The following is a 15,291-nucleotide window of genomic DNA, read 5'->3' on the forward strand; positions in this document are numbered from 1 at the left end:
GGGAGGGTCGTTTTGTTCTTCAGGTCCCAACAATTCTGCTGAAACTTCCAAAATAAGATATCTGCAAATAAAAAGCAGAATCTGTAACAGGACGAGATTTTAGTGTCATTCGTAGTCCGAGTAATATCGACTAATCCCAGGCGTTGATTAAATGCAAGTATATGCTCTCGGTGGAGGGCAAGAGAGGGACTTTTCCCCTTTTTTATGCACATAGGAAGTCATTTACACAGAGTTTTTAAAGTCAATGATTTACCAAATGTAATCAAGATTATACTTTTTGTACTAATAGAGCACCCCAAGTTAAAAGCCAAATATGGAAGCCACAGGACAAGAGTTTCGGATCCTTTTTAGTCTATCAAATCAACCAATCATGTAGCAGGCAACTGAGGCTAATGCTACATGCATGCTTTATATCCTTTCAATCATTGTTTATGTTTAACCTCAGGCTCTATGTCAAACATAAAACAATGCTATATATATATACAGTAATCAATGTAACATTGGAGGAAACAAATGGATTTAAAGACCTTTAAACACACATATTTTGGACATGTCATGTCCTTAACGTAGCTTCCACTGTGACGGATGGAGCAAGTTTTTGAAAGGTCATATGCAGCTGAGAGATTTCCTAATTTGACACCCAGTCCTGAGGATATGAATAATACCATCCGAAGTGTTGACACTGAAATGCCACTGAGCACCCGGGCCAGAATATTTCTCAATCACAGAGTTTCATACTTTAGAGGCCGGAAATCCCTGCTGAGGTACAGCGCACTTACTTTATATCGGAACATAGAAAAAACTGTATATTTCAGTAGGCGTAGGTAATGAGAGGTTAGTGATCACTCTTTAATTGTTTATTTAGATTTGATTCAACCTTATTTTCATTGCACAGAGTATAATGAAATGCAGTTTGCATCCAACCAGAAAGGCAAAATAGTAGATACAGTATAAACACATTGATTACACTACCACAGATGTTCCAAATGTGAGGCAAGGTACAGACACTGTAAATATATCCACTACAGGAAATGCTAGCATTCACTGTAAGGCTGCACACTTTGGAAAATAATAACTTTTTGCAGTCATTTAGAATGATGTTCTCTACATGTTCTCACTCTATATGTCCCTGCAGGTTGAACATACTGTACATTTGCACTGCATTCTGTACATGAGCTCTTCTGGAATGATTGTAGCACAGTGTCGCCTATCTCAGCGCTCCTAATTAACGCTGCAGCAGAATGACTGTCACAGCTGACCTCCATGCTTCCTGTTCTGAAGCAGCTCGTCGTGCTCTCACCACAATTAAAAATCTCTTTGACATCAGGCGTTGCTGGGGAATCCGGTGTTTGCCGCTGTGTTGGATCAACGCCTAGACAGCACGGGGTGGACGTCCAAGCAGCTCACCAACTTCCTGTACAACGGGCCCCCGGAGGACCGCCCCCCCGGCATGCCCCCCAACGACTGGAGAAACGTTTACAACGCCACCACCGACGTCCTGAAGCTGCTCTCCAACTTCCTGGGCGTGAGTCTTCTTTTCTTCTTCTGTGCTTTTATTAAATGCTCCTCCTGCATCGGAGAGATGAGAAAATAGCCTTTTCTCTGACATTTCAAATATAATTCTCCCTGGTGAGGAAATCGGTGCCTCATATTTTCCCTGGCCCCCTGAAATGACCCAGGTGAGTTCTCTGGTTAGATTTGCCTTTTTAAAGTGCTCTCTTTTTAAAGTGCTCTCTTTCAGTGGCAACATACGTTTTAAAATCCCAATTGATCTACTTTTACCCCTCAGTTGTTGGGTGATTTAAAAAGCATTCAGTAGACCCTCCAGAAAAACGCGGGCAAAAATCCTTGATTATGCGATCAAACATGCAGGGTTTTATGTGATTTTATGCGGTGAAATTGCGGGAAGTTGTGAAATATGCGGAAAGTTGCAAAATAAAAAATATTGGGATGTCTTATTTATTTATTCTCTCTCACACACAACCTGCCACTAACGTAAAACCCCTTTACTATACAATTAAACACATTCAATGTTTATTTATTGTAAAAGCAATTGGGCTATTTTAATCACACTCTCTCTTTCTCTCTCACACACACACACACACACACACACACACACACACACACACACACACACACACTTCTCCGCCTCATTCTGTTTTAATTTACTTGTTCGTTATCTGACCAGCATCAATCTTGTAGGCTTCTCACCTCGTTTTTTGTAGCCCTCGAAAGGGTTTTGGAGGTTGATGCCTCGGTGAACGTGAGTTGTTTGGCTTTCTTGTCCGCAGCAGCAGAAAGCATTTTTGAATGAATCAAAGTGGGTCGTCACCGTCGATTTTCTCTTATGATCCAACCAGAGCTATTTAATAGAAGAGTTACGACACCGGAAGTCCAAAAACGGTTATCGTCACGTGGTTCATGTAGACGAGGGATCGTTCCCCGGAAGTTCATGGCGGGCAATGTGAATGCATTGATAACAGGAGATAGAACTACGATTTTTGGTAATTATTAGTGAATAAAGGTTTTGATTTGCAATATTTATACAACAAATCGATATGTGTATGTATTTACATCAATATGTTTTCAAAAATAAAATCGAATTTGCTAATATTAAGTGATACTATTAGGATTAGTGTGAACAACTAGTTTACATGTTACTAACAGTGCCTTGGTTAAAGAGCCTGTTGCTGTTTATTTATAGCTTTGAATTCTTTCAAACCAATATTATCTTCTTAAACTTGTATGGTAGTCAGGAGCATCACTTTCTAATGTGTATTGATACATTTAGAGGGAGGGGATCTAAAGTAATACTTTAAAATTCAGATTAGATTCATTTCTACCATTTTCTTAAATTCATGGTAGTTTCAGTATCCCCATGGTAATTGAGGACACAAGTTATCTAAATGACTAATGTCATCTTTATGGCTTTCAGAAAGGACAGGAGACCGACAGGATATGATGATGATGATGATGATGATGATGATGATGATGATGATGATGATGATGATGATGATGATGATGATGATGATGATGATGATGTTAAATGTGTTGCTTTAGGAACTTCCATTGCAAATACATGGAATTCAATAAACATTGAAGAGCATATCATGCAGTTTGTCGGTGCCTTTTCCTCCGTGTTGTCCTGGTTTGCTGTGCTGCCTCCTAGTCGCCACCATGGTTTGATGTGCTGCCTGGGGATGCTCAAATCTCTCAGAGAAAGGAGTACGAATGTACGGCTTCCCCACTGACACAGAGCGGAGGAAAAAATGGCTGGCTCAAGTCAGCAGGAGCAATTTCACGACCAACAGCAACAAAATATGTGATTTATATACAAACACTGCATTTGCACTTTTTCACAAAACGAAAACCACACCATTGGGAAAGCTTAATGTTTTGTTTAATACAAAAAAACAGGGAAAGGCTTGAAAAACACAGAGTTGAGACTCGGGGTGCAGGGTGAGGGTCTCAGTGCAGGTATTCAGGCTCCATTGAACCCCCCTCTGGTTCTTGTGCTGAAAGAGGGAGTAACAGACAGGAGAAAGGGTTATACACACCTATATAGCACACCTATTGCCTTGGGGAGATAACGTGTTTACTTATATAAAACAGTAGTATTAAACTTACCTTGTGTTTTCACTCTCACTTAAGTCCCTCTCCCTTTGCCATCAATCCAGAATCAGCTGGGCTGCAACATTATACAGACAGGTAATAATCAACAGAATCACAAGGACACAATATGGCTCTGCTAAAAACACTCACTCTTACACGCACCAAAGTTATATTTATCTAATATTTAACTCCCTCCATCCCCGCATACAATCCCGTTTAGAAGCCCCTCTTCTCTAATTCAACATGTTGGACGAAATGACATAGAGAGAACGGAATTTACAATTAAAAGGCTGTTCAACGTGTGTTGCTAACTTGCTTCGGTATGCTAGCTTAATCTGTTATCTGTAAACGTTCCCTAAATCTACTAATTTAGGGATAATCCACTGACATCCTTTAATACACATGTTCATTTGAATCAGATGTACTGATAATATCCGCAATATACATCTTTAAACTTCTTCTTACCTTTAAAAGTCCGTCACGGACGGTCTATTATGCTGCAACTCCACAGCTCTGCCAGCCTTGGCGCTAACTTCCGGGGAACGATTGAGAGGCTCCACGATCCGCCATTGCTGTAAAAAAGTGGTCCATTGGAGTGAACGGAGATGTCGTAACTCTTCTATTAAATGGCTCTGGATCCAACCATAGATTGTATGGCTCCAACACACAGTTGCACGGGGTGCAGAATAGTTTCCTCCCACTTTCGTGCAAGGCATCGGGGTACTGCTTTGCCCGGTCTTTAGCAGAAATGTTCGTCGGTAAATGAAATGGATTAGATGTTTTCATCTTGGTGTTTTCTCTCTCGTGAGAGCTCCACACGTTCACTCTACGGTGTTGTTTACCTTCTGTAATGCGCGAGCTGATGACGTCGCGTCATCATCATCATCACTTCACATCAAGACGAGTTAACTTTTTTTTTTCTCAACTTTGTGTGGAAAAATGCGGGGATTGTGCGGCCTTTTAAAAATCTGCGCCATTTTGCTGATTATGCGGTAAATTCTGCGATCGCAGAATCGCGTTTTTCTGGAGGGTCTAATTCAGATGAGCCAACTGAACCAGCAACTTGTCGTCTTTAGCGCAGAGCTTTTTGTGCCTTTTGTTGCTGTTTTTTTTTTGTAATCTCCTGCTTTGGTGTTATTCTCATTAAAGTTTAATGTCCTTGACTTGGAAAACTGTCTAAACACTTGTCACAACAACACAGCTTCCATGATCATCATAACAAATACATTGTTATGTGCCTGACTACAGTGAGTCTGTAGGAGAACACACACACACACACACACACACACACACACACACACACACACACACACACACACACACACACACACACACACACACACACACACACACACACACACACACGACAGTGATGTATTGATCTTGGCACAGTCTCCACAGAAACTCTTCTTCTCCCTGTGTGTGCATGTACACATACACACACACGTGCTTTAATATAAATCTACAGGCACGTAAGATGGCAGCTTGGGTTGAACACACTCGCCCAATGAAGTTCCAACTTAATTAGATCTCTTTTCGGCACTTATATAAAATGCATCGCTCAGAACTGACTTTATTATACAGCCTGTATTGTTTGTTTCCTCTTCTCTAAGTCAACACATCTGCAGAAATACAGAGTGTCTTCCAGTCCAGGGCTTAATATGACACACTGTCAGCACTACTGATGTAAAGGTTACGTGCAAAACACTAATATAGTTGAGTAAATGAAGCCATGACACCTTATATAAACCAGTGTCTGCTAGAGAGCAAATGAAAATCAGTCACATTTTCATATGCATCACTAATCTTACTGACAAACGTGTCTACATGTGTTCAATACTGGTTAGCCTGTTGCTAATAGGTGCCTGAAAGGAGAAATGTGTGTCCTTGAATGAATACATATTAGCAATTTAATAACTATCTGAGTCCATGTTCTGATTGGCTGAAGAATCCTCTGCTTTTACATCACAAGCTGCTTCTCTTTGAACTGCCCCGACATGTACTAACCTTTAAGACTCCTCAATGTACAAGTCACACCCATTCATACAGAGGAAGAGGCTGTCACACAAGGTGACACCCTAACAAATCCTCCCATTGAAATACAACCGCACCACGTTACAGCCACAATCACCCTAGGGTTAAGATATTGAGATCGTGGAATCTATTTAATTAAAAAAAAAAAAATCGACATAAAGGTTAGTAAATACAGCATCTTCATACTTCTGTAGATTCAGATAACTGTCTCAAAAACATGCAAATATTAGTGAAAGATTGAAAAGGTATTGCTGTGGTGTTGCATGTTACTGGACTGCGATGGTTTTAATACACTAAAGGTTTTCCTAGAATAAGACTTTATATATTGAATTGTTACACCTGTATTATGGAATGTATCATTGCGCCAGACTTTAAAATGCATAATAAAAAGGTTGCATTGCACTATAGTCATATTTAGTAACAGGCGACATATGTTAAAATATCTGATTTCAATAGAAAAGTCCCAGTCTACAGAAGTTATGAACTGGAAACATATCTTTGTTTGGTACAGACTCTCTATAATAATCACACCATGAATATATCTCAATGGTTATGACAATAAAGATGCTACAAATGGTCATATCCTAATTGCAGTATCAGTGAAAATAAGTACCAACAAGTTATTTTGTCCAACTCCTGCAGCCTCAGCTCTGTCCAAACTGTGTGACCGTTATAACTGAGGGATGCTGCTGCTGCTGCTGCTGTGATATTTTGTTTACCGCTGCAGCTTGATATAGCTCAGAGAGGGGGGGTCACGGGGGAGAGATGATAAAACTGTTGCAGCAGCCGGGCTGTGTGGACAGCTGTCAGGTGAGACTGCCTCCCAGGATGCCTTGCTCATTATCCTTTCATGAAGCCGCGCCGAGTCTGCAGATCGAGGCTGTATCTCATTTGTTGTCTCTGCTGAAGCCCAAAACATGCCCCCCCCCCCCCTCTGGCAGCGCCACATCATTTGGATCTCTGTTAGTCTGAGTGATGCTTTTCTCTAAATATCCATCTGCCATTCTGTCAGGGAGTCCGTGCATAATTCTGATGTATCCCCTTTTCTGTTGATTTGTATCAAACCTGCTTAATCTGTCATTTGTGGTACCTCTGTTGGCAGTGTTTGGAGCTCAATAAGTTTGAGGCGGTCCCCACTGAGAGCCGTCTGTTGAGCAGAGCGCAGGAGCTCCTGGAGAACGAGACGTACTGGGCCGCGTTGGTGTTTGAGAACCTGCAGCCCAACGCCAGCCTCCCCCCGCCCTACGTCAAGTACAAAATCCGTATGGACATCGACGAGGCCCAGGGCACCACCAACATAAAGGAAAGGTGTGTGACTGAACCTCTCGTATCCTGCTTCTGTTTTTACTCTCTCCGATTTGACACATTTCAAATTGTGTATAACGAGAAGACAATTTGACTGTGTGCGTCTGAATGGTTCCATTAACAAGTAGGAAAAGAAACGGTATCAATGAAAGTACTTTATTGCCATCAGTATCACTTAAGGGGTTATCCTCTAAAGCTGTGGATTTAGAAAAACGTACTTTATCGGTGTTGCTATCATTTTAAAGGTAAGACTCTAAGAATCTGTTATTTTGTATTTCTTCAAGCAACGAGCAACTTTTCAAAGTATTCCTTTTAATCCCTAACATGAAGAATTCTGGATGTTTCTGATGTGTTTTGTTTGTCTTTGAAAGTTTCCTGTGTGACATGTCTCCTCTATAAACCTCCTGGCAGTGTTTCTGACTGCTTCTAGTTTACCCTTTGCCGAGACGGATCATGGTGTTTCTTTTTTAATAAGGTCGTGGTCTCCGGGGGCCCGGGACAACCCCCTTAGCGACCTGCGCTACATCTGGGGAGGCTTCTCCTACCTGCAGGACATGATGGACCACGGCATCATCCGGGCGCACACCCCCAGCACGCAGCCGCTTGGGGTGTTCGCGCAGCAGATGCCCTACCCGTGCTACGTGGATGACGTGTGAGTACAGAGCCGCTATCTGACAGCCGTGTGATTAGCGCCAGTGGAAGGAGGTATTACAGCAATAAAACAGTGCGCTCTCCGGGGAGGTGCCACTCACCGCCGCCACGTACATGAGTTATAGTCTGATCAGTCACTTAGGCCTTCAGATTTCCCCCGCGGAAACTTCCTCTTATTTGTCTGGCGTACATTTCTTTAATATCCGATCGCAGAGGTAGAGGACTGCCGTAATAATATCACTGTAATCAAAATGTAACAGGAGAGTGGAATCATTAAGGGTCAGCGAGGGGAAAGGAATGAAGGAGATACTATTGATTTGAGTCAAACCACAGGAAATTCCTGAATAGTTGATGGATGCTGAATTATTTACGCAACCACGGCGAGTCCCTAGCTTCCTCACGTTTCTGCGGCATTTTATCCTAGACAAAATGAGAGCAAGACTCCCCTCTGATATCATGTTGGACACACACATACACACACACACACACACACACACACACACACACACACACACACACACACACACACACACACACACACACACACACACACAAACAACGGTGCATCACTCTTAATCTTCCTCAGATTTCCTCAGTGTGTGGAAATGACTCCCACCCACACACAACATTATGATCCCATCCAGAGGAGAGGATAATTACCAAGGAGATGTAAGTCCGACGACACGCCCCTTCCAGAAGACGCAGCATATCCTCTCGCTGTGGGGAAACGCACGATCAGAGATTATAGGGAGCTCATTTAAAAATCTGATTTGCTTTGGATCCCACAGAATCTGCAGAAAAGGTTATTTGGATGAACATATTCTACAGACACATGACTTCAGATTGAAGATGCATTTGAACCGATGTGAATTGAATGTTAATATGCATTGAATTAACATCTATGGCGCACTTTCTGTCGGGTATATATTTCCATTGCCGCTTAAAGATGTAATGCTTTGCACTTCATTCTGCAGCTGCGTTTTAAACCTTGTCAAATGCACATATTTCATCGTGTGCACTTGGTTTGGCATGCATGGTAGGACGATAGTTTCAGAAGTACTAATTGGAGGATGTTAAACTAAATATTACACCCAGTGGAGGTGTTTAAATTTGAGCATTTTTGGCACTTTGTATTACCCAAAGCCATGAATCCTTCCATCTTGAAATCAGGGAGTACTCTCACCCACATTGTATCTGTTGCGTCGTCATGCAGCTCGTCTTCCTAACACAAAGGATTCATTACTACAGAAGATAAATTGGATTTGCGGCCGCGACACCATTGGGTCTTTCTCCTGCAGAGCGGTTTGGGCATTTCTATAAACACCTTAAAATGGCTATTTCATTCATAAATAATACACAGAGCGGAATCACATAAAGGAAAGATGCGCAAACACAAAGAGGCATGATGGGAAAACCTCTGTTATTTTACACTTAAAGAGGCCATATTCTGCCTTTTGTGGTTTTCCCTTTCATGTAGTGTGCTATATAAGTGCATGTTAATGGTCTTCAAAGGCTTAAATCCCAAAGTTCCCTCCAGATGGAGTTTCTCTCCACCCCCCACCCCTATAATTTGAACATTATAGCATGGAAACGTGTCAGAGTAGAGGCACTACATACTTATATGAACCTGAGAACATGTCCCCTTGAAGAAGGAATAGAGATTGTACTTCAGGTATAACTTGACCTTAGCATCAAGTTACTTTATTAGTTTAAAATGTTCCTACCATCTGAAAAATGTGAGAAATATCATACATGCAAATACTCTTAATAGAAGAGTTGGATACATGAATATGTGGTTGCAGTCACAGTTCTTGGCAAAGGGAAGTTTATTCATTTTGGACACGGCAGGTCGTTTTTCGACAGTTGTTGAAAGATGTATCACTTAGCTCAGGAAACTGTTATTAGTTTTCTGTCCTTTATCATCTCACAGAAACAATATTTCCTCCTCTCTGATAAACTTTGAGGCCGTACTATCTGCTCTGACCTGGACACTCGTCACCACGCCCGCCTCTGAGATGATTTCCTCTTTTGTGCGTTGCTCATTCCCTCCTCTCTGCTCCCGATGAACTTCGAACAATCTGAGCTTCTTCAACACCACTGACCCTGCTGGCATTTCCAGATGCAGATAACCGAGCGGTGTTAGCGTCCTCGGTCTTCATACTCACATTAAACACAGAGATGATAATGATGGGGCGGGGGGGGAAGCTTGACCCCTGCAGGGCCGACAGCTCTTAAACGGCCCTTTATCAGCGGCCCCTGCCCACAGAGGATGAATCAGAGTTCTTGTTAGGAACTGAGGCTGTGCTGCACATCAGACGCTTGGTGTGAGATCTGAGGCTGCTTTGAGAGACACGCGATGCAGGCTGCGGTGGGCGTGAGCTGGTTCAGGATGAGACGGGGGTATTCTGTGCACCGTGATCAGAAGGTAATTAACCTCATGTGTGCACTGCTTGTGGGTGACATATTGGAGCATATTTGGGACATCTGAAGCTCATAACAAGATAACATCAGCAGTTTCATGCCATGGGCTCGGTGCAGAAGTGGGACAATATTCCTGGGGAAAAAGTAGCCACTCCCTGGAAAAAAGGCTTACTGCAAATACAGCTTTATAAAGAGTGTTTATCCATGCTGATAATAGGGAATAATAGGGATATACATGTTTATTTGGATGCTTAATGGTCACAATGCTGACGATGTGTAGCCTATCAACAGGTTGATAATAGAAGCCGGACGTTTATCTTTGTTCATTTATCCGTTTAATCAATAAGCCCATAAAGCTCTGGTGGATCTATGATTACATGTAGAATATTGTTTGACTAGAAAATGTGGATAAAGATATTTCAATTATTTCTCAGTTTGTTTTACACTTGATGCCTTCATGTTTTTAACTTGACCTGATATTGCGGTCATCATTATTTGTATTTATATTCATCTCAGTATTCTTTTTTTAAGGCTGATTTTCAATGTGTATTTAGCTCTTTCTCAGTAATCATTTCTAGCAGAATATTGAATAATAAAGTCCGTTCCCTTCAATGAGTGCCCGCCTGCAGCCAGCAGGTATTTTTGGTATGTCTGCTCAGAATGAGATTTTTTTTAGAATAGCCCTCCGTCCTGTGGGAGTCTGCTCTCTCCTCTCTCGTCTTTATTTCCTGAGAATCAGTCCTCCAGCGTCCCTAAATGTAGGTCAGGCTGTTGATGTTAACACAGACCTGCAGGGACTTTTATTACTTAAGCACCTCGATCGATCAGCGATGTATAATTCAGGAGCATCTGGTGGCAAGGTTGTGAGTGTCAGACACGCCGTGCATCACTGATCCCCCACCACCTATTGTCTGTCAGCTGTTACATAGATGTTATCGAGATAAACCCTTAATTAGCATTCAACCTGATGCTTTCACAACTAGAGGTGCTAATGTAGCTTTATTTGCCAAATCGTATTGATTTCAAGTTTCCAGACTCAGAGGCACTTTTCTTCTTCTTCTAATCTCGTAAGAGGTTGTGGTTTTAGTCGCTCTAGGTCTGGAAACTCTGTGCCATCCTGCAGCTAATCAAGTCCTCGTTTGAAAGTGATCCATCCCTCGAGGGCCGGGGAAGTGTCCTCCAAAAACAGTCTGTCTTTCTCTCTTTGAAATGAACTTCCTCTGGCTTTCACTGGAACTCACTTCATCTCTTTGGTGTGTTTGCAGTTACTGACAAACCTCTCCATGCAAAACATTACTTTCATAATACATCATATCATTATGAGGGAATTGGCTTCCAGAAATATTGTCCCAGAGAATAAAAGCAGTCACAGTAGGAGAATACAAAGATCAATTTGAAAAGGTAACGTCTTTGAAAATAAATTAGGGCAAGGCAAGTGTATTTATATAGCACCTTTCAACACAAGAGGCGCATTCACACTGCGGTACTTTTCCCACAAAGGTTCATGCGAACTTAGTTCATGCGAACTCTTTAGTTCTCATGAACTAAGTACAGATCGCGTTCACACCGGAAAAGGTCCCTGGGGGGGGATTAGGCAAATGAAGCCGCTGACGTCACTTCTTCTTCTGCTTTGGGTTTACTGGCAGGCCGCAAACCACTTCACGGCGTATACTGCCGCCCGAAGTCCCCGGCCGGAAGTCCCCGGAGTTGGGGACTGGCTTCAGTAGAAGCTGCTGGGAGTCCCAGCAGCTTCTACTGAAGCCTTCCGAGTAAATCGCCAGAACGCCGACACCTCCTCATCTCCACCGCTCCCATGTTTTATTTTGTGTTGCCATAAGTTAGTCTCTCTGCGTTTCTGCGCTGGGCTAATGCTAATGCTAATAATGCTAATGCGAGGATAATAAAATGGCGGCTTCACAAAACTTTTTGGGAGTTTTACGGGGCGTGGTTTGCAATCCGCCCAGCCAATCAGAAATATAGCTCTTTTCTCACAAAAGAGCCGCTCGAAAGTCCCTGCTCTCTAGCAGGGACTTTCGAGAGGGTAAAAAGGTTCGCATGAACTACTTTTAGTACCGGCTCTTTTTGGTGTGAACGCGATAAAAGAGTTCTCATGAACTAAGTTCGCATGAACCTTTGTGGGAAAAGTACCGCAGTGTGAATGCGCGGCAATTCAAAGGGAAAATAAAATGACTGATTCAAAATGACCGTCTCTTAGGTTGGCCCAAAACACTGCCAATACACATGGAAATTAAGAAACATCTGATTCTGCACACTTGACGAAACATGCGCAGCGTTTACTAAAAGCTTGCATAAACAAAACACTGCAAACACAACGGAAACCAGGGGTCCGTAAAAAGTGACGCACACAGCTGGGACCGGAGTGCTTGTGGAGATTCGGTGATAATAAAGTTTGCTAACTGTCACAGTTCGCATGATTCCTTCCGGTATTATTGCAGATCTGCTGGAAGCTAGCTCGCTACAAACGAACCTAGTCATTTCAAATATACTGCCGAAACCCATACAACTATGAGAACAGTGACAGTTGGCCAACTTTATAATCCCTTCTAGCGTCGCTTGTTTTCCGTTGTGTTTTCAACTTCTTGCAGCATTTTGTCTCTGCCTTTATGTTTCGTCATGTTGGTGAAGAAGTTTCTCCTTTTGCATGTTTTTTGGTCGCATTTGTGTTTTTATATTTGCATTTTTATTAAACTGCAGCTTTTTTCCTGATGGAAATGTTTGGGGCCGCTGTAGCGCATGTGCACCTGTTGGCCACCGTAGACTTCTGCAAAAAAAAGAAAATTCTACAAGTTGAATAGCAATTAAAGGGGATACGATGCAATAAGGCCTTAAAAAATAACTTTGCCATCATTAAAAGAGACAGTAGTTGCATGAAAATGTGCTGGACGTGTGCTTAGATAGTTAAATAGCATTTACTTTGTGTCTCTGTGTGTGTGAGAGCTTTGCTTGCATTACACCGTCAGTATTTATGGAATGCAAGCACAGTGAGATGTAGAAATCTATACTTTGTCAAAAATCTATTTGGTGTCTCTCCTTCGCTGTCTAATAAAGCACAGGAAGCACTTTGTTATATTGCCTGGGGAGAAGCTATTGACATGGCATTTTGGTGGCATTATGAATCTGGTTTAATATCGCCTCATTGTGTTGTAACAGCCTCCGATCATACATCACGTCTGGCAGCGCTGCAGCACTAACTGTTTGATTGAGCTGATGCACCGGGTTTATGAAGGTTAGCTCAGCGTGACGATAAAAACGCCTCGCAGGCAGCGAGTCCGCGGATACGGCTCCATCGTCTCCATCGTCCCTCACGCTGAAAACAAAATGATTCTCTCTTCCTAACCTGAGCATGTACAGGGTAATATTGCAAAAGACAACCTTTAAAATAAAGTAAGCGTGTAAAAAGCTGATTCTCTTTTTGTTTAGGGCCATTATCTTTATTATCAATTCATCTTTATTTCACCTCAAATGTTGTAAAATAGTAAAAAGCTCATCAAACTCACCGTTAGCCCAAGGTGATGCGGCAATGTCTCTTTGCTGTTGTTAGTATTCGGCATTTACGTTCACCCGAGACATGAATATGAGCCTGGCATTCTGGTTTGGCCTCTATAAATGGTGGCCATCTTTGACCAAACGTGTCTGATTCCAGCTGTAACTTTGTTTATCTATGAAATGAACATGTTTGACCCCATCTGAAAATGTGAGCTTTTTGTCTTTCTCACACTAAGTACTTCCAAACTTAAAAAATAGACACAGAGGCATTTTCAGCAGATTAAAGAACCCTGTATTGCCTTGTTGCTTCACCTCTCTGCTGCTCTGTCCAGCTTCATCCAGAGGATCGGAACCATCCTCCCCATGTTCCTGGTGCTGGCCTTCATGTACACCGTGTGCATGACCATCAAAGGCCTGGTGCTAGAGAAGGAGCTCCGCCTGAAGGAGGTGCTGCGCGCCGTGGGCATTCAGAACGGTGCCCTGTGGGCCGCCACGTTCTGCGAGAACATGGTTCTGCTCATGGTGCCATGTGCTCTCATAAGCATCATGGTGAAGGTCAGTGGGCAGGAGACACTCAGCGCAGATGCCCAAACACAAAGCATGCAGTGTCAATATAATGCTCAAAGCTAGCCACTTGTTTTGCACTAAAGGTCTACTATTTAATTTACTTTTGAAGAAGTATAACATCTTTATAATGCATACAATAATTTTGATTTAAAGTGAACACAACAGGTGAATAAATCAAATGTAACGAATAGATATCACAAGTTCAGTATTTACATTAACTTGTGTTATTTTAAATATGCAAATGAATCATTATCTAACGCTAACTTTAGTCAAACAAATAGACAAAGTTACTGTAGTCGAATGAACTCCTAAATATGGATTTTGGATGTTATTGTTTCCTCTAAGATACATGCATCCAATACTTTTTTGTCACATTTGACCCTTTGACAAAGTATAGCCACTTATTTTTCATAAATGTCCATTTTGGAGAGTTATAACACCAACAAAGCTGCATCCTTGTGTATTGAAAAGTTGAATTTGAGAGGGACACTACAGGTAGTAGTAGTGAAACTTCCCTTTTTGATAATTTACATTTAAATCATTTTTTATTTATGGAATGTTTTGTTAAAATATGCAAAACGAGGCATTATGATATGTTGGTACATTTAGGAGTCGAACTCTACAGAAAGTCAGAGTTGTATTTCCTGTAGTCTTAGAAGCAGGAAAATATAAACCTGCTGCTCTGGTGAGAGGATTGTTCATGCTTTGTGTTTTGGTATGTTTCGCTGTTATTAATCATTACCAATTAATGAGCACAGAATCAAATCATTACCCTTAATTCTTCAAATCAGCCTCATCAGTCTAATTAATTGAGCATGGAAGCAACACTGCAATTAAGTCAAATTAATATCACTGCTTTGTTTTTGCCCTTTTATTTCCTGTAATTGCATCACTTCTTCTTCTTTGGTGCTTCATATCATTGGAGGACTGAATGATATGAAAATGCATTTTCTCCCGCTCTAGTTTTGCACCTTTTACATCCCGTGTGTTCATAACTTTAATATTCACGGCTCTGATTTGTGAGAAAAAGTAGGATGGATGAACTCCTGGGTTATGTGTCAGAGATATAGCCAAACAAGATTAATATTTCCTTTTTCCGTGCCGACTAAAGGAAAAGTCTGATAGTAGATTTATTTCTGCAGCCTTTGAGCTCATGCATAATGCACGCAGGCCGAAGAGTGAACAATAGTGAAG

The 15,291-nt window shown here is 41.8% G+C and overlaps 1 protein-coding gene and 1 long non-coding RNA gene across 2 annotated transcripts in view; one reads left to right on the forward strand and one right to left on the reverse strand.

Annotated features, from left to right (window-relative positions):
• LOC117463484 (phospholipid-transporting ATPase ABCA1-like) overlaps positions 1-15,291 on the forward strand; it is a 163,310-nt gene that overhangs the window by 39,021 nt on the left and 108,998 nt on the right. The window contains 3 exon segments of the mRNA XM_034105727.1: positions 1,328-1,525; positions 6,749-6,954; positions 7,427-7,603. Coding sequence (XP_033961618.1) covers positions 1,328-1,525; positions 6,749-6,954; positions 7,427-7,603 — 581 coding nt within the window.
• LOC139435692 (uncharacterized) lies at positions 3,429-4,227 on the reverse strand. Its single transcript, XR_011644903.1, has 3 exons — positions 4,078-4,227; positions 3,628-3,688; positions 3,429-3,515 (listed from the first exon to the last, which is right to left on the reverse strand). It is a non-coding gene; the product is annotated as an uncharacterized lncRNA (long non-coding RNA).

Source organism: Pseudochaenichthys georgianus, chromosome 18, assembly GCF_902827115.2.
Source record: "Pseudochaenichthys georgianus chromosome 18, fPseGeo1.2, whole genome shotgun sequence".
Taxonomy (NCBI): Eukaryota; Metazoa; Chordata; class Actinopteri; order Perciformes; family Channichthyidae; genus Pseudochaenichthys; species Pseudochaenichthys georgianus.